Source organism: Lepidochelys kempii, chromosome 9 (genome assembly GCF_965140265.1).
Source record: "Lepidochelys kempii isolate rLepKem1 chromosome 9, rLepKem1.hap2, whole genome shotgun sequence".
Classification (NCBI taxonomy): Eukaryota; Metazoa; Chordata; order Testudines; family Cheloniidae; genus Lepidochelys; species Lepidochelys kempii.
The window spans coordinates 54,534,366-54,554,628 of NC_133264.1; the positions used below are offsets into that span (position 1 = coordinate 54,534,366).

Here is a 20,263-nt window from a genome sequence, read left to right on the forward strand (position 1 = left end):
AGAAATGTGTATATAATACAACTCCTTTATTACCTAACTTCTCGTTCAATGCCCTTTTGTCCATGATGGCAAACTTTAATATTTCAAAGAAACAGTTGTCTGTACTTGATTCTGATGTGAATCAATACTTTTCTGCCTTTTTCTGCAGGCTCTCGTGAAGCATGTCCAGTCAAAAGGATACCCTAATGAACGTTTTGAACTTCTCACCAATTTCCCTCGAAGGAAGCTTTCTCATCTGGACTATGACATCACATTGCAGGAGGCTGGCCTGTGCCCTCAAGAGACTGTCTTTGTGCAGGAAAGGAATTAGCACCAAGGCCTGAGCTCTCCCAGCCTCCCTTCCCTCCTCTTCTTTGCCTGTGATACCAATGCACTAAGTATGCAGCTGGGCTCATGGGATCATCGAGCTGAAATCAGACAGGCAGGCATTTGCCACATCTCCCTCTTCCTCCTTTCTCCTAGTTTTGTGACCAAATGAAAATGCTAAGATATGAGCTTTCCCAGCTTTGGCCTTGGAAAAATCATGCGCTAATTGTGGAGGACCATGCCTCCTACAACTGCACATCCCTTTCTCAGAATAAGAGGGTAGTCTGTGCATCCAACATGCTGGGGTTCGGGATGGCCATAACAAACAAATATTTCTCACCGCTACCCCTAAAAGAAAAATCTATTTTGTTAATATATTTTATTTTTATTGAGAAATACCATGCAGCTAGGCACTGAGTTGTCTCTCTGCACAGAGAAATTGTAATTTGCAGTAGAATTTTTCTTCGTTTTGGTTTTCTACACAAAAGGTCTCCATTAACCTTACAGCCTTGTGAGGATCCCTTGTCATGTCCTCTGCAGAATACTGATTTGCTGGAAGGATGTGGTGTGAGCTGTGTTTAACAATTCAGGTTGGGGCAGCTTGGTAGATTACACATGCATATTTTTCTCTCTCTTCCTGCTGACGAGGTGGCATCTTGTTTTAAGTGAGGGTTGACCTGCCAGTGGATTTGGCAGATATTTAGCATGCCTGATAGGGGAATTGGATGCTTGATCTGGAGCTGAAACCTGCTGTTTTCATAGTTAGAACTTACCCCTCCAGAATCTATTCTCTTATTCCAAAACGTGGCCTCTTTGTTGTCAGGAGTTCATTGGTGGTGGGATATTGTAAGAATCTTAAACAAAAACTTTTGCCATCGTACAATTTAAAAACTAATTTGATTCTCTGTTTCCTAGGTAATTCACTTTCTTGGGGCAATAGGGCATTCACAAAGCAGTCAGGCTATAAGATAAGTAGGCTCTAGTGCTGAGGTTCCTTTTTATTATAAATTGTAAAAAAACTGTCATTGATAGACATCCCACTAATTTAGAATGATCATTTTATTGGGTCACATCATCAGGGTGACTTGAACTCTGTTATCCCACTTCCTAATTGGAACTGCAGTGAAATATATAGAATTGTATCTGTAACAAAAGTTTTGAGTTGTGTAAAGCAACGGTAACTAACTCATGTCAGTATGATTCGGGCTTTACATCGTTCAAAGCTATAAAAACTGTCAGTGTAAGCCATACGTACATTATGACTAAGGAATCAGTTAACCAAACATATAATGCAACGTACAGTGCATCCAAATGGCTTTTTGCACCATGTACTCTCCTTTGTCCTCAGATACTTTACCCTGAGTCTGAGCACAATCGTGTTCAAGGATTTACAGAAGACTGCAGTGAGACAAAACCATTTCATTGCTAACTCATCCTTTTACAGAAACTGGTACTGATCCAGGGTGCTCTTTTGTAACTGATAGTTTGTGTTCGCGTATTCTGTATTTGTGGAGGAAAACAAGCTGCTTCACGTTGGACATAAAAATACAGGTAGGGTTAACTTGAGAATCAGACAAAACTGGCAGTTTTTATAGGGTGAAAGATTAGTGTGCCCCCCCCGGCCAATTTTGCTTCATTGTGTTTGTCAGGAAATCTTATCTCCTGGCATCAGTGTCAAAGAAAAGAATTAATGCTGGCAATAACTATTTCCAAGCCAGAAAAGAACCCTCTGAGTGGATGGCTAGGAATATTATGTGGGATAAAACTTTTCAAGATACTTTGCCTTTAATTTCACTCCAGGCTGCATTTCTGCATTAGAAGATGTTACATGGGAAATCATGGTGATTACCCAGTTTATTCCTTGTGGGTCTTTGCAAGCTAACTGTCCTTTGCCCTTAAAACTGTGAATTCTTATATATAATTTATAAGTATATTTATACAATGCTTTACAAATGGATGATTTGACTAAAAGCATTCACATTGATACCACTTTTTGAGTTCTGTTCCAGGATACAAAAGCCAGTTCTGATCTCCATTCCCTGTCTAGTTGTCGAGTCACATCAAAGGTGACGTGTTGAGACTCTAAAGTGATAACTGGTCATTATCAGCATTTTTCTCAAAGAGAACTATTCCTCCGCTATACTGACCCGAGAAAGAGAACTGCAACAATCAAAGAGAAAGGGAGGGCACTGGTGGTTGTGGGAGAAGGAAAAATGGTGCTTCTAGAATGGAGGATCCTCTGAACCACAAAATACCCAATTCAGACTTGGCCGCATAGGGAGCGGTGTAGTGGTAGCCTGTATCATTTAGTTCTAAATGCTTTCCTGGGCTCCCAAGGGCTAATTGAAATGATTAACTCTGACACTTGTGTGCATGAATCTGTTTGCACCTTCCCAACTGGTGAATATCTGAAGAATTTGAGGTTTAAGAGCACCAAGATTTAGTATCTAGCATTTATCCATGGGCTTTTCCTTGTGCACTAAATTGATTGATTTAAGGCTGCAAGTTTCTGTGGCTCTCCCCTGATGCCCCTTTATGTACATGGGAGTGGGGGCCTTGGCAGTTCCACTAACTCTTGTGTTAAATTATTTCTGTTTGGTGGGGGGACGCTGATTGTTCAAAGCAATATTCTGATTGGGTAGTTGGTCCTTTTTGACATCATACACTCTCAGCTATGATCTCCCTAAATAATTCTGTACACACTTTACATTGAATGGATGGAGGGGAACTTCTCTTCCGAAACCCCATTCTTAATTACATTTTGACTTTAGCTGCAAGGCAGCCAAAAGCCATAAAAGCTCCTTTTTATTTTCTCTTCCTGCTTAGTTGCAAGGAGCTAGACTCTTATATTGGCCATCTTGCATTAAAAAGCTGAATTTAGAGTCCTGAACCAGCTTTTAAGTCAGCTTTGTTATGTTAAAAGCTTGCCCACCCACCTCTCAAGCAGTCTGGTCTGGCAGGGAAGCAATAATTATACTTTGAGAAGAAGCCACTTATGCTTTTTAGTGGTGGAGGTATGAAAAGAAAATCTGCCTCTTACCCAGTCTGGCAGTGGTGCTTAGCACTAGATTTTTAGCATAATGTAAGCTGAATTGGGAGCCTGCAGCTTGCTCCCAGTTCATTTTTAAGCAAATGACATTTTTCAAAAGAGCCTAGCTGTTGGACAAGGAGGAAGGTGAGGAATTTCAGTTGTCCACTGCCATTTCCTTCTACTCCATCTCCTTCCCCAACTGTACTTTAACTACTGGATAATGAATTTCTATACATTTTCATATTCCTCCAGTGATCACTAATCTCCCAAACTTATTTTCATGATTTTAAGAAGTTGAAAGTAGCCATTGGCGAGAAACTGATGAAAAAGGCAGCTCAGCTCACTGGGTTGGAGATCTGAAGAGACAAGATGTCAAAACTCCAGGGAACCTGAAAGGGAGGAAAATACAACAATAAATATATCCATAACATAGTACTTTCTCTTGTGCTGTGAACAATAGTAGAAAGGTATTTGGTGGATTAAACCCCATTCCCCAAAGAAACTGGCTTCTAATGTTTTTTGATTTGGCTTTTTTTGAGACGTTCAGAGTGGCATGGGTCCTTAATTTTAAGTATCTGAAGCTGAGGTGGTGATCACTTATTGTAGCAGTGCACACCCATTGAGAATTTTTCCTCTTAGAAAAGCAAGCTAGCTACCTGACTTAGATACACAGAAGGTTCAAAGATATGAAATACTTCCTGCACTATGGCTATTTCCAGTGACTTCATTTAACACTATGAGTAGGTCCTGGCAATTGGGGGGTGAATGGCTGACTGGTCATGGACTAAAACGTGATCTTTGTGCCAGGCCCTGGTAGCTTGTCTCTTCCCTTCCCAAGAAGTGGTTAGTGCTTGTTCTGGTTGGGTCCTTTATCTTTCAGTTCTCTGCATCTCTGCCAAAGTCCCAAGTTCCCCCTTATGCACATCTGTCTTTTTAAGACCCCCACTGCAAACATCAACTACGCAGTATGGCTAAAACATTGTAGTTCGGACTCCCAAGAGTCAGTAAGTGGCCAGAGAGGCTCCTGTTAAGAGAAATCTTCTCTCCTCAGTCTGAACCTTCATGCATTGCCTCTGACAGACCTAGTCTTAAAAGGCTGGAGGAGTGAGACTGGGAATCTAACCTGGGATTTACATAGAACAGAGCTTTGGCTGGCAGGAATGTAAGCTAGCCTGGTCAGAGGTTTTTTGTATTGACACAGAAGGCGCCCCGTAAACAACAGCTTTGTCAAATTGTTTCATGACACTGAGGCTGTGATGCGCATTACTTTGGAGTGGGCTGGGGAAAGGTCTCATGTTAGTTGCAAGGGAAAGTGGTGATCTAAGGGCTAGCAAAACAAATGTTTGGAAGTGGACATGCTGTGTAGCTTCATGCAAGACCCTTAACCTAAATGACTGCATAGTTTGGTCTTACTAATGGGTGCTACTTTGTGGATCTGTCATGAAGAGTACTAGGGAGTAGAGATGTGTTTATAGAATGGGAGTCCGTATCCTTGGCAGATACGGGAGGGAATAGCCATCTCAATCCTCTCAGATTAATAGTATTTCAAACTCTTATGTTTTGATTTGTAGCTCCTTTCTTTTAAAAGGAGCAGTTTGTCCCACGTGTACCATTTGTCTTGTTTTGCTCTCCGACTCGTTAATTCCTTGAAAATTAATCACGAGTATAACAGTTAATCATGACTAGGAGTAGGACGTGTATAGTAGCTTCATAAACATCAGATCAAGAGAGCATCGGTTTAAAGGGTTATGATACTAGCTCATCCCTACCGTGGAGGAATTTGAGATGTGTGACGCCTAGGATACTGGGAGCCTTGGCCGTCTTACAGTCATCTCCTCCACTCCCCTGTGGAGCGAGCGATCACCACTATGCTAGGTTTTCAGACACAGCATATAGTAAAGCAAGCTGACCGAAAGCTTCAACCTTGCAACATGCTCTGTCCAGAGAAGGCAGTGAGGGCCTGAGCAAAAGCCACTGGGAGTCTTTTCACTGACTTCAGTGAACTTTGAATTAGGACCTAAAAGATTGGTATTGTACACTCACATCCTAAGCTTTACTTATGGAAGCACATTGCACTCCCTTGTAAATCAGCAAACGTGCTTGTACTCTCTTTTTGAAATTATGTCTAATAGCCTTGTAATTACAGGCTTTTACAGTCTTTAAAGTGTTATTAAACTATAGTAACACAATATAGTGTTACAAAGGGTGTCAGAGTTATCAGGAGTTGTTTAAACAGCATTTCCTTAGCTGTGGTACATCAAAGCTTTTCAGAAAGAACCAAATCTGCTAGTCTGTTAGTACACTAGAATGAAAAACTTTGGGGGGTGGGAGGTGCAATCCATTCCTAACCAGTGTGGATAGTTGAATAGAAATTTAGGTGCCTGTAATTTGTTAGTATTAGTGTTGTAAATACACTCAAGTGCATATAATTCTGCATTTTTCATCTGAGACACAGTAATGCATACAAACCTCTATTTCTGTTATCACGGTTTATGCAGTTGCTAGAAACCATCTGATGAAATACATTCTTGCCTCACACTGGTGCACATTTTAAAAACTAGCAGATTTAACAAAACCCTCTCTGTCTTTCTGTTTCAGTAGACTTACCAACATAGTTGTGCAGACTGCAGTTAAAATGGGATTTATAGACTGAAAGAAATAGCTCATTGCAATGTTCCATATTCTCATTGTTACTTCCCCATAATATTTATGCATTTTACAGAAGTTTGAATGAGCTACATAACTGACAGCACTAAGTCCTCAGTCTGCTCAGAATACAGCTTTGTTTTAAGAGTATAATTGACAAAGATCCTGAAATTTAAAAAAAAAACCCAGATTGCCCTTCAATAGCAATATTGGCCTTGTATGTCTGATACTACTGTAGTGAGAACTCATTTTTGTTATCAAACCAAACAGATTAAATATACCAACAGTTGGGTACCAGTAGAGTATAACTAACAATAACTACCTTTCACCTTTTCTGTTCTGAGTGTTTGATCTGTAGTGCTCAAACAGAACTGCATATGTAGCTATGTGGTACAGCCTAGTGGATTCCCAGTTGAGTGGTGTATGACCTTTGCAATCAGTACTGTGCATGACTAGTTAGTGACAGTGATTATTAGAATGTAACCTTTGGAGTAAGAAGTCTGTTTCTCTATTTGTTGTGTTTGCTCTTCCCAGCTGGAGTGCTGGGTCCACTAGCACTGAAAGACCATGAAAGTTTGATCTACAAATCATCACTTTTCTAGGAGGGAAATAAGGCACCATGTGAGAGAACTCATTGGTCTTCTATCCTTATTCCAGATGCCAAACAGTGTAAAGATGAATGCAAATAGACAAGTGATTAATGCTATTCATGTATTGAGGTTAGCTGAGGATTTGTTACAGAGACTTTTTGGGGTGAAACTGGATGTATCCTTTGAGACGTCCCTTTAGCAGTTATCCTTGTAGTGGCTTTGTGGACTATATACTAACTGTTTTTCCCCCCACTCTTCTTGCCTAATTCAGCAGCTCTGCTGAATCAGTTTGCATCATTTCTTAGATTTTTCACCCTTTCTTTTACCAAGCTAGTAGTTAACACAGTGACGCAGTCCAGGGCATGGAGGTGTATGGACATGCTTTGGCTATATTAAGTATAAATACTGACAGCCATCAGTCACATGAAGTATAGATAGGCATGCCTTTGTCATGCTGTGTTAACATTTCTGATTATGCTATTTTTTTAAAAAGCAATCTTCCCCTGTTATATAAAGGCTAGGATGTTCTTTTTTAATCAACTCAAAACTGGGTAAAGTATTGACCCATATAAATGTGCCAGACGCCTACCTGAGTTGGAATTTTCATTAATCTCCAGATTCTAACTAGTTCCTCTGCAAATTAATCAGAACAGATTTTGACAACTGCTGTTGAAATCTGTGCACATTACTGCTACAGGCATTCTAAAATAATTATTTTACAAGGATTTTTCCCTTGTATGCCAGAAAAGTGCTCAATTTTATTCCAGCTCAGTTATGATCTGCTGTTTGCTTTTTGAGCATGTGAGATTAATAGACGCAGCCTTGGGTAATACAGGAGAATTTTATTTGAATCTCTTAATAGTTAGCTGTGAGATCACTTGCAGTGTCTATCCAGTCCCAGTAAAAATGGCCATACTGGCTTTTTATTGAAGAATGCAGCACTTAGTGTCACTGTCTTATGCCTTAAATTGCCTCACTTTTTATCATCTACCATTATGCAAAAATACATTAATAATTATAGAAATTCTGGTCTTGGTCACTGTCAGTTGTCATTATTTCCACCAATACACCTTCAGTACGGAAGAGAGTAATAATCCTGTATCTTATAATTGTTTAAAGGTATAGGAACTTTTAAGTCGTAAGAGGATACAATATAAACGTAGATGAAGGAGGGGGATGAGGTGCTATCTTATAGAACAGCTTTAATTGACAAAAATCTGAGTCAAATTCAATTGAGTCTAAGAAGTGTAGTGTCTAACCAGGCACATCGTGCACTCTGATACAATACGTTGTTTGTTTATGGGGTTGGGTCCTCCAGTTGATAAACGTAGTTTTTAACTGTGCAAAATTGTGACTTTGCCTGTCATTTTGTACAGCAGCAATTTTCTTTAATTATGATGCAACTAAGTGGGAGGAGGAGAAGTCTTCGGAAGATTTCAGCTCACTGTGCTGGGAGGGAGCAAACTCAAGGAAACCTCTCTAATCGATATAAACAACTGCTGCATTTTTTTATAAATATATGTAAATGTCCTATTGTAATATTTGATCCTGGAAATAAAACAAACTGTTTTCAGTAGCTTCATCTTTTATTTTTTTAGTGGGAATGGTCATGACCCTAAGCTATGTATGGAGCTCCTGCATTTTCATCAGTTTACAGAATTTTATCTCATTGGGTACATGTACGCAGCAATAAAAGACCTGCCGCATCCAGTCTTGGAGCCAAGGTCAGACGACACGGGCTTGCAGGGCTTGGGCAACAGGGCTAAAAGAAGCAGTGTAGACATTCAGGCTTGGGCTGGAGCCTAGGCTCTGACACCCCAAAAGGGGGAAGCTCTCAGTACCTGGCCTCCAGCCCGAGCCCAGCTGGCTACACCAGTGGTTCTCAACTTGTGGACTGCTTGCGGCCAGTCAGCACACAGCTGCGGCTCCAAATGACATCCTCAGGGCCATACAGGTAATATATATATTATGTGGATGTGGCCCACATAACAAAGTCAGAACTGCATATCCAACCCACAATGGTAAACCGGTTGAGAACCACTGGTCAATACTGCAACTCTTTAGCCTTACAGTCCAAGCCCCATGCACCTGAGTCAGCTGACGCTGGCTTTGAGACTCTGCTTTGGATTTTTTATTGCTGTGTAGATGTACCCATTGAGAGTCAATTTTTTGTTCATGTGTGATCTTACAAGGTGGTGGAATTGCCAGAGCTCATATGGGGAGTTAGACCCTGTGTTCAATCTTTCTTTTGCTAATTGCCTCTGAGTGTTAGATGATTTAGCAGAGTAATTCAAGGTGTGATAGCTAAATTCCTGCCCCTGTGGGTTATTTATTGTATATGATCAAAAGCTAAATTAATTTACTGTACAAGACCTGTGGGCACCCTGTTTAAGATGCTGTATTAAAAGGGGTCACTTTTTTCTGCAATAGGAATAATACTGTTGCCCTTTAAAGATGGAGTGCAGTAGCTTTAATACCAGGTTCTATGCATATTTGTTCACAGGGATCCCATTTTTGAGTACACATGCTCCATGCATCCAAGAATGGATTCTTTTGGCTAGCAGTGTCCATTGTGAGCACACCAAGGCCTCAGATGTCTTTGCAACCCCCATCTGAGGGAATAAGGGCAGAATGGACTCAACAACCTCTCAGCAGTTGCAGTAGTGTTAGTGATTAGTTAGTCTTGTTAATTTGCCTGTTGATTTAAACTAAGGGAATTTTTTACTGGTTTTTTTCATAGATAGTTGCCCCACCCCCATACTGCGACTCCAAGCTGTTATGGATGAAGCTAAATCTGAGGTTTAAGACATGCCCCTCCAGTGATCTTGCCACTCAATAATGGGCATTCCAAGGACATGTCTACGCTACAGGCACTACAGTGATGGCACTGTAGCTATGCTGCTTTAACACTGTAGTATAGTCACTTTGTACAGTGACAGAAGGGGTTTTTCCCATCGCTATGGGAACTCCATCTCACTGAGCAACAGTAGCTAGGTAGACGAAAGCATTCGTCCATCAACCTAGCTGCATCTATGTTGGGCATTAGGTCGGCATAGCGATGGTGCTCACATGTGTGACTTTTTCACTGCCTCCCTGGCCACTGCTCTTTTGGCCACTCTTTTTTCCCAAGTGCACTCAGAAGGCTAGGAATGCCCTCCTAAAGTTAGTTTGTCTGGAGCAGAGAAGGAAGGACTCATCCCACATGGGGAAGGATGATATAGCTCAGGCAGCTTCTTCGAGTGGTGTCCCTGTGGGTGCTCCACTTCAGGTGTTGATGCATCCCTGTGCCTTTGATCAGAGAATTTCAGCAGCAGTGTGTATGCATGGTCCCTGTTGCAGCATCGTTGGCACCTCATCTAGCGCATGCACAACCTGACTCCCTCCGTTCCTTCTCAGCCATCCTCTGCATGAGATGGAGCTCCCAGCAGTGTCACAAAATTAGCTCATTTAGCATTAAAATAGTTTTAGCTTAGTTCAGTTATTCACCTCCTTTTCCCTATTTTCCTTAGTTTTTAAAATATTTTTTTTCTTTCCATAGACTAGTTAAGCTCACCCCTAGAGTAAACAGACATCTTTCCAGTTATGCCTGGTTCACTGGGCTTTAAGCAATACCTTTCATGCCAGGATTCCATGCTGGTGTTGGACAGACACTTCCGATGCGTCCACTGCTTGGGTGAGTCGCACATCCCGCAAAAATTCACTCACTGCAGCAACCTAAAGGCTTGAGATAGGAGGTACAGGGATCTGTGCCTCAATCTCATTTTAATGGAGAAGTCTCTGCAACCAGCTTCAGACCCCAGCCAGCAGACTCCCACTGGACAAATAGAATCATAGCATATCAGGGTTAGAAGGGACCTCAGGAGGTCATCTAGTCCAACCCCGTGCTCAAAGCAGGACCAATCCCCAACTAAATCATCAAAGATCCCTGGAGACCTCACGTTCTTCCCAGAGGAAGACTCATTCCTCTAAAAATCAACAAGGAAACAAGCAGCAACTTCTCAGAGAGAACTGACCAAAAATAAACTATCTCCTGCTTAGTCTCCTGCCTCAGTAATGATCGCACCATGGCTGAGTACCTATGAGGCACCGGGATCCTCCAGCACCACCCGCACTGTGGCCTCTGCCAATCCCCAGCACTCCGGTGCTGACTCAAGAGGCAAAGGCAAGCCTACCTCCTCTGCCGTGACACTGTCGACACTGCTTAAGGCAGTGGCATTGAGATCTCCAACACAGGCTACAGCACCACTGCCGGCTCCGCCAGCCTCGATGCCATTGGCACCAAAAACTTTATGGACAAAATCATTGGCATTGTCCACTGCGATGCCGCAACTATTGGCACCGAAGAAGTCAGTGCCGAAACCAGCGTGCCAGTTCCTTCATATTAGTATCATCAACGCTGGACTCATCACTTTTCGGCACCAACATCTCTCCAGTGCACGCAGTATCAAAACAACCCATATCACCACTACCTCTTCCAATTTCCAGCGAGGAGGAAGAGGATCAGAAAGAGGGTCTCTCTCTTCTTCACACCACTCCTCTCCTGTCCAGCTGGCACCACCATCTGGACCTCTACGATCAAGGTCATACAGGACATACATCTGTGGTGTGGTCACCCAAGGATGTCCTCACCCATGCTGTTCCCCACACAGTGGCCCTATTGGGATCCCTGGGCCGCCTAGAGAAGGCATTACAGCAGGCCACTCTACCCCAATAGGGAGGGGATTAGATTGCCGCCACCACCACCACCTTCAGTGCTTGTAACGTCAGAGTCCCCTAAGGAAATAGTTGAGCAAAGGGAGGAGAGACTAAAACAAGACACCACACCACCTAAGTTCCCTCTACACCATGCAGCAGGCTATCAAGGGCCAAGCAGGTGAGTAGAGGTGCCTCTCCCCCAGCCCCGGACTGTTGCAGTGAGAGAGGGCTGGGGGGAGTTCATTCTCTATCTTCCTCTCACCTGTCCCAGCCCTCGGGCAGCCTGCAACCCAAACCCATCATCCCCAGCCCCACCCCGGAGCCCTCACCCCCCACACACACCCCAACCCTATGCCCAACCCTGAACCCCCTCCCACACTCTGAACTCCTCTGCCCCACCCCCACCACAAATCACCTCCATATTGGCGCACATAACAAAATTCATTCCGCACATGGATGTAAAAAATTAGAGGGAACATTGCCACTGATGACTTGATGCAATTTAAAGAACTCTTTAAATGTGTGGTTGAAGGCCTAGAGATCCTTCTTGAGGAGGTACCAGAATCCCAATACAAACTATTGAACACCCTGCAAACCTCCTCAGCCACAAAAATAGTGCTTCCAATCAATGACGCACTAATGGAACCAGCCAAGAACATTTGGCAAACCCTGGTGACAATACCACCCAACTGCAAGAGGGCTGATTTAAAAAAAAAAAAAGTGCCCTCCAACGGCATGGACTTCCTATTTTCGTATCCTACACAAAACTCCCTTGTTGTGGAGGCCATCAACCAATGTGGTAGACAAACTCAGTACAGATCCACTCCCCATGATAAAGAGTGGAAGGAATTGGATCTTTTTGGATGCAAGGTTTACTTATCAGCAACACTGCGATTTTGGGTGGCCAACTATGCGGCATTACTAGCTAAATACAACCACAGCAACAACTCCAAGCTTATGGACTTGATTAATGACATCCCAGAAGACGAGATCAATTTAAATCTATCGTGACTGAAGGTCAGCTTGTAGCTCTGCAAACATCCTTTGATGTGGCAGACACAATGGGGAGATCTACAGCCACCGTGGTTGTCATGCACCACGCATCTTGGCTCCACTCTTCGGGTTTTTCCAGGGAGATGCAATCCATGGTGGAGGACCTCTCCTTCAACCAACAGAAACTGTTTGCTGCAAAGACAGATAAAGTTCTCCACACAGTGACAGACTCCCAAGTGACTTTCTGCACTCTGGGACTATATACGCCTGAAACCAAGAGAAAACAACATGGGTATCAACCTTATCAGTGTGGTAGGTTCGCATCATATGTCCAATACCCCAGTCAGTGCCACCCTTAGGCACTGAAGAATCTGACACTGGCCAGGAAGAGATCATTTCCCTGGCCCTCATCATGTCCCACCTTCACACTGCAAGGGTCCTCCCCAGGTCCATCAAGCCAACCTACAGTTGCGGTACGGGCCCCCTGAGGTAAGTCCACCACCCATGCCTGCCTTCCTCCCTCGCATCCCCCCCCCCGACCTTAAAAACTTCTAAGGAAGGAGATTCCACCACCTCCCTAGGAAACGCATTCCAGTGTTTCACCACCCTCCTGGTGAAAAAGTTTTTCCTAATATCCAACCTAAACTTCCCCCACTGCAACTTGAGACCACTAGTCCTCGTTCTGTCATCTGCTACCACTGAGAACAGTCTAGATCCATCCTCTTTGGAGCCCTCTTTCAGGTAGTTGAAAGCAGCTATCAAATCCCCCCTCATTCTTCTCTTCCGCAGACTAAACAATCCCAGTTCCCTCAGACTCTTCTCGTAGGTCTTGTATTCCAGTCCCCTAATAATTTTTGTTGCCCTCCGCTGGACGTTTTCCAACTTTTCGCATCCTTCTTGTAGTGTGGGGCCCAAAACTGGACACAGTACTCCAGATGAGGCCTCACCAATGTCAAATAGAGGGGAACGATCCCGTCCCTCGATCTGCTGGCAATGCCCTTACTTATACATCCCAAAATGCCATTGGCCTTCTTGGCAACAAGGGCACACTGTTGACTCATATCCAGCTTCTTGTCTACTGTAATCCCTAGGTCCTTTTCTGCAGAACTGCTGCCGAGCCATTCGGTCCCTAGTCTGTAGCGGTGCATGGGATTCTTCCGTCCTAAGTGCAGGACTATGCGCTTGACCTTGTTGAACCTCATCAGATTTCTTTTGGCCCAATCTTCTGATTTGTCTAGGGCCCTCTGTATCCTATCCCTACCCTCCAACGTATCTACCTCTCCTCCCAGTTTAGTGTCATCTGCAAACTTGCTGAGGGTGCAATCCACACCATCCTCCAGATCATTAATGAAGATATTGAACAAAACCGGCCCCAGGACCGACCCTTGGGGCACTCCGCTTGATACCGGCTGCCAACTAGACATGGAGCCATTGATCACTACCCACTGAGCCTGACAATCTAGCCAGCTCTCTATCCACCTTATCATCCATTCATCCAGCCCATATTTCTTTAACTTACTGGCAAGAATACTGTGGGAGACCGTGTCAAAAGCTTTGCTAAAGTCAAGGAACAACACATCCACTGCTTTCCCCTCATCCACAGAGCCAGTTATCTCGTCATAGAAGGCAATTAGATTAGTCAGGCATGACTTTCCCTTGGTGAATCCATGCTGACTGTTCCTGATCACTTTCCTCTCCTCTAAGTGCTTCAAAATTAATTCCTTGAGGACCTGCTCCATGATTTTTCCGAGGACTGAGGTGAGGCTGACTGGCCTGTAGTTCCCAGGATCCTCCTTCCCTTTTTTAAAGATAGGCACTTCATTAGCCTTTTTCCAGTCGTCCGGGACCTCTCCCGATCGCCATGAGTTTTCAAAGATAATGGCCAATGGCTCTGCAATCACAACTGCCAACTCCTATAGCACTCTCGGATGCAGCGCATCCGGCCCTATGGACTTGTGTTCGTCCAGCTTGTCTAAATAGTCCCGAACCAATTCTTTCTTCACAGAGGGCTAGTCACCTCTGCACTGCCCAGTGCAGCAGTCTGGGAGTTGACCTTGTTCATGAAGACAGAGGCAAAAAAGCATTGAGTTCATTAGCTTTTTCCACATCCTCTGTCACTAGGTTGCCTCCCTCATTCAGTAAGGGGCCCACACTTTCCTTGACTTCTTCAGGTATGTTAGCAACCAGAAGAAAACCCTTCTTGTTACTCTTAACATCTCTTGCTAGCTGCAACTCCAGGTGTGATTTGGCCTTCCTGATTTCACTCCTGCATGTCTGAGCAATATTTTTATACTCTTCCCTGGTCATTTGTCCAATCTTCCACTTCTTGTAAGCTTCTTTTTTGTGTGTAAGATCAGCAAGGATTTCACTGTTAAGCCAAGCTGGTTGCCTGCCATATTTACTATTCTTTCTACACATCGGGATGGTTTGTCCCTATAACCTCAGTAAGGATTATTTAAAATACAGCAAGCTTTCCCGGACTCCTTTCCCCCTCATGTTATTCTCCCAGGGGATCCTGACCATCAGTTTCCTGAGGTTGTCAAAGTCTGCTTTTCTGAAGTCCAGAGTACGTATTCTGCTGCTCTCCTTTCTTCCCTGTCTCAGGATCCTGAACTCGACCATCTCATGGTCACTGCCTCCCAGGTTCCCATCCACTTTTGCTTCCCCTACTAATTCTTCCCAGTTTGTGAGCAGCAGGTCAAGAAGAGCTCTGCCCCTAGTTGGTTCCTCCAGCACTTGCACCAGGAAATTGTCCCTTAGACTTTCCAAAAACTTCCTGGATTGTCTGTGCACCGCTGTATTGCTCTCCCAGCAGATATCGGAGTGATTGAAGTCTCCCATAAGAACCAGAGCCTGTGATCTAGTAACTTCCGTTAGTTGCCGGAAGAAAGCCTCGTCCACCTCATCCCCCTGATCCTGTGGTCTATAGCAGACTCCCACCACGACATCATCCTTGTTGCTCATGCTTCTAAACTTAATCCAGAGACACTCAAGTTTTTCTGCCGTTCCATACTGGAGCTCTGAGCAGTCATACTGCTCTCTTACATACAATGCAACTCCCCCACCTTTTCTGCCTTGCTTGTCCTTCCTGAACAGTTTATATCCATCCATGACAGTACTCCAGTCATGTGAGTTATCCCACTAAGTCTCTGTTATTCCAATCACATCACAATTCCTTGACTGTGCCAGGACTTCCAGTTCTCCCTGCTTGTTTCCCAGGCTTCTTGCATTTGTGTATAGGCACTTGAGATAACTTGCTGTTTGTCCTGCTTTCTTAGTATGAGGCAGGAGCCCTTCCCTTTCGCATTCTCCTGCTCGTGCTTCCTCCCGGTATCCCACATCCCCACTTACCATAGGGCTTTGGTCTCCTTCCCCCGGTGAACCTAGTTTAAAGCCCTCCTCACTAGGTTAGCCAGCCTCTTGCGAAGATGCTCTTCTCTCTCTTCATTAGGTGGAGCCCATCTCTGCCTAGCAGTCCTCCTTCTTGGAACACCATCCCATGGTCAAAGAATCCAAAGCTTTCTCTCTGACACCACCTGCGTAGCCATTCATTGACTTCCACGATTCAACGGTCTCTACCCAGGCCTTTTCCTTCCACAGGGAGGATGGACGAAAACACCACTTGCACCTCAAACTCCTTTATCCTTCTTCCCAGAGCCACATAGTCCGCAGTGATCTGCTCAAGGTTATTCTTGGCAGTATCATTGGTGCCCACGTGGAGAAGCAGGAAGGGGTAGCGATTTGAGGGCTTGATGAGTCTCAGCAGTTTCTCCATCACATTGTGAATCATATGTCCTGGCAAGCAGCAGACTTCTCGGTTTTCCCAGTCGGGGCAGCAGATAGATGACTCAGTCCCCCTGAGGAGAGAGTCCCTGACCACCACCACCTGCCACCTTCTCTTGGGAGCGGTGGTCGTGGAACCCCCATCCCTAGGACAGTGCATCTCATGCCTTCCACTCGGCGGAGTCTCCTTCTGTTCCCTTCCCTCAGATGTATCATCTAGTCCACTCTCCGCATTAGTACCTGTGGAGAGAACATGAAAACGGTTGCTTACTTGTATCTGCGCTGCGGGTACATGGACGCTCCCCTTTCTTCTTCTGTAGGTCACATGCTGCCAAATTTCTTCACCGTCCTCCTGTCCCTGCTGCGCAGCCTGCTCTGAATCTTCAGAACATTGTGCCCATAGAAGCATATCCTGACGTCTATTCAGGAAATCTTCAGTTTCTCTTATGCAACACAGGGTCGATACTTGTTTCTCCAGACCTTGAACCTTCTCTTCCAATATGGAGTCCAGCTTGCACTTTGTACAGACAAAGTCGCTTCTGTCCTGTGGAAGAAAGACAAACATGGCACATCCAGTGCAGGTCACAACAGCTCCCCATCCATATTACCTTCCTTCTACGAGCTTCCTCAGGAGTTGTAGTAACTACTCAGAGAGGCCGTCAAGATGTAAGCCTCAGTGGGCTCTCCCCAGGCGAACTCCCAGGCAAACTCTCTCTGTTAGCCTCTCTGCTGTTCGACACTTAGCTGGTTCACAGCTGACTGGCTTTTTATAACAGGCCCACTCAAGGCTCACCTGGAACAAAGTACTCCCAATTCACACTTTTCAAACAAACAACCAATCAATCATTACTGTTTAGAATCATAAATTACCAAACTGTCATGGCCAAATACAATTTTATTAATTATGGGAAACCCAGTATGTTTCTGGAACATTACTGGAAACACGAAAAGAACAGATTCAGGCCATTCTTAGAGACGGTCAGTTAATAGCCAGACTGGTCCTAGAGACAGCACTGGATATAGCTGTTAGAGCTGCCCACCCAGTCTCCATGACAGTGGTACTGAGGTGGGTTGTGTTGTTTTTGTTTTTTGGGCTACACCTCTAGATTGCCCCAAGAACTACGGACTTCCAGTTTGAAGGGCCAAACTCTATGCAGAGAAGACAGATTTTCTCTCCAAATCCTGAACAATTCTCGGACCACGTTACACTCCTTAGGAATCTACACTGTGGGACAGAAGAGAAGATACACAGGCCAGTCAGCCTCACCTCAGTCCCCGGAAAAATCATGGAGCAGGTCCTCAAAGAATCAATCCTGAAGCACTTATATGAGAGGAAAGTGATCAGGAACAGTCAGCATGGATTCACCAAGGGAAGGTCATACCTGACTAATCTAATCGCCTTCTATGATGAGATTACTGGTTCTATGGATGAAGGGAAAGCAGTGGATGTATTGTTTCTTGACTTTAGCAAAGCTTTTGACACGGTCTCCCACAGTATTCTTGTCAGCAAGTTAAGGAAGTATGGGCTGGATGAATGCACTATAAGGTGGGCAGAAAGTTGGCTAGATTGTTGGGCTCAATGGGTAGTGATCAATGGCTCCATGTCTAGTTGGCAGCCGGTGTCAAGTGGAGTGCCCCAGGGGTCGGTCCTGGGGCCGGTTTTGTTCAATATCTTCATTAATGATCTGGAGGATGGTGTGGATTGCACTCTCAGCAAATTTGCGGATGATACTAAACTGGGAGGAGTGGTAGATACGCTGGAGGGCAGGGATAGGATACAGAGGGACCTAGACAAATCAGAGGATTGGGCCAAAAGAAATCTGATGAGGTTCAATAAGGATAAGTGCAGGGTCCTGCACTTAGGACGGAAGAACCCAATGCACAGCTACAGACTAGGGACCGAATGGCTAGGCAGCAGTTCTGCGGAAAAGGACCTAGGGGTGACAGTGGACGAGAAGCTGGATATGAGTCAGCAGTGTGCCCTTGTTGCCAAGAAGGCCAATGGCATTTTGGGATGTATAAGTAGGGGCATAGCGAGCAGATCGAGGGACGTGATCGTCCCCCTCTATTCGACATTGGTGAGGCCTCATCTGGAGTACTGTGTCCAGTTTTGGGCCCCACACTTCAAGAAGGATGTGGATAAATTGGAGAGAGTCCAGCGAAGGGCAACAAAAATGATTAGGGGTCTGGAACACATGACTGATGAGGAGAGGCTGAGGGAACTGGGATTGTTTAGTCTGCAGAAGAGAAGAATGAGGGGGGATTTGATAGCTGCTTTCAACTACCTGAGAGGTGGTTCCAGAGAGGATGTTCTAGACTATTCTCAGTGGTAGAAGAGGACAGGACAAGGAGTAATGGTCTCAAGTTGCAGTGGGGGAGGTTTAGGCTGGATATTAGGAAAAACTTTTTCACTAGGAGGGTGGTGAAACACTGGAATGCGTTACCTAGGGAGGTGGTAGAATCTCCTTCCTTAGAAGTTTTTAAGGTCAGGATTGACAAAGCCCTGGCTGGGATGATTTAATTGGGGATTGGTCCTGCTTTGAGCAGAGGGTTGGACTAGATGACCTCCTGAGGTCCCTTCCAACCCTGATATTCTATGATATACCTCTCAACCACACCACAGGTCACAATCTTCTCAATACCCACCATCTCAGTGCTGTTATGAGCCACAATGTAAGAGGACCAGGGCTCAAAAGTGGGAACAGGCTGCACCCCAGTCTGTGGCCTCTCAAACTGACTCTTATAAGCACTTTTGATGAGCTGGTCGAGGGCCTGAACAACGATATCTTACAGCATCAACTGCCATCTATACACTTGTCACACCACTCGGAAGACACCTTGCCCTACATTCATAGCAGTTAAGACCAGCTCTAAAGCAGGAGATTGTTTCTAGCCCTGAACCTACAGGGTGCCTACTTCCATATCTCAAGACAACCATCGAACAGTAGATTTCCTACTGCTTACCTTTGGGGCAGGATCATTTTCAGTACAGACTGCTCCACACAGGGTGTTCTCCAAGATTCTCTTCATTGTAGCAGCATACTAACCCCGGTACAGTGACTGGACTTTATCAGCACCAACCTGATGCAGTACAATCGAGAGCGTTCCTCTCGTTACCCACATTCACCACCCTGGGACACATCTCCTTAATACGCTGGGAAGATCACCTATACAACCACAAGGTTCAAGACAAATGGCCTTCCATAGAAATGACCTTCCATATCACTCTTTTGGGGCTAAGGCCTGTCAGGAGTGCATGTGCACACTTTCTGCCTTTTATCAAAAACAACACACAAAGGTCATGATGGACCTGTATGTTTTGTATAAACCACCAAGGAGCTGCCAGATCTCCCTCCCTCTACAAGGCAGCACTCAAACTTTGGAATTGATGCACCCATCACAATGTACTCATCTCAGCCGTCTGTCTAGCAGGGATATGGAACATCACAGCCAAAACAGTCTCAGTTTTCTCATGACAATGAGTGTGTACTGAATTCAGAGGTGCTCCAAGATATATCCGCCCTTTGGGGAACCCTGCCAATGGATCTCTTCGCTACTTAACAGAACAAGAAAGATGTGTGTTACTGCTCCAGGGCTGGCCTGGGGAAACATTCACTGGCAGTTGCCCTCATCTTCCCATGGGACAGGGCCCACTTGTATGTCTCTTCCCAGTTTCCTACTCTATCCAAGATTCTGTTGAAAAGTCAACAAGACAAAGCAAGAGTTATTCTGATTGCCCCTCTTGACCATGATAATTCTGGCTCCCTTACCTGACACAGATGGCAATATGCCCTCCTGTTTCTCTTCAGCCCATCCCTCACCCGCTCTCTTAAAACAATGGGCTGACCCTTCACCCCAGCCTGCAGGTCCTCTGCCTCCAGGCATGGCTCCTTTTTAGTTCCAAGGCTTAGAGGAACTAAGCTCTGACAAGCTGAAAGATGTGTTGCAACACAACCAAAAGCTGACCACTTGACATACTTATCTACAAAATGGAAACGACTCCAAATTTGTGTCATTTCAAACACACAGACTCAACCTCATCTTTCCTCCCTCTGATTTTGCACTATATTTAAACTCTCATTCAACTTCCTTATGGTTCATCTCGTGGTGAAATCGGTTTCCCGCTTGGTGTTTGCTCACCCACTAATGCACAGATTCTTTAAGGGCATTGGGAATCTCTTCCCGCATGTGACACCACCCGCTCCAGCCTGGGACTTTA

General features: G+C 44.7%; 1 protein-coding gene across 4 annotated transcripts in view; it reads left to right on the forward strand.

Moving 5' to 3' along the window:
* Nucleotides 1–20,263, forward strand: part of UBXN7 (UBX domain protein 7) — a 156,404-nt gene that overhangs the window by 46,769 nt on the left and 89,372 nt on the right. For 2 of the 4 annotated variants that reach the window (XR_012160849.1, XR_012160850.1), the window contains one exon: nt 149–238. The exons of 1 other annotated variant lie outside the window; for it this stretch is intronic. Coding sequence is in view for 1 of the 3 variants with exons in the window: in XM_073360404.1 (XP_073216505.1) it covers nt 149–310 (162 nt within the window). In the remaining 2 variants the exon portion in view is untranslated. Of the gene's footprint in view, nt 1–148; nt 8,150–20,263 lie in introns of those variants that run through there. One more of the 4 variants, XM_073360404.1, reaches the window with a different exon arrangement.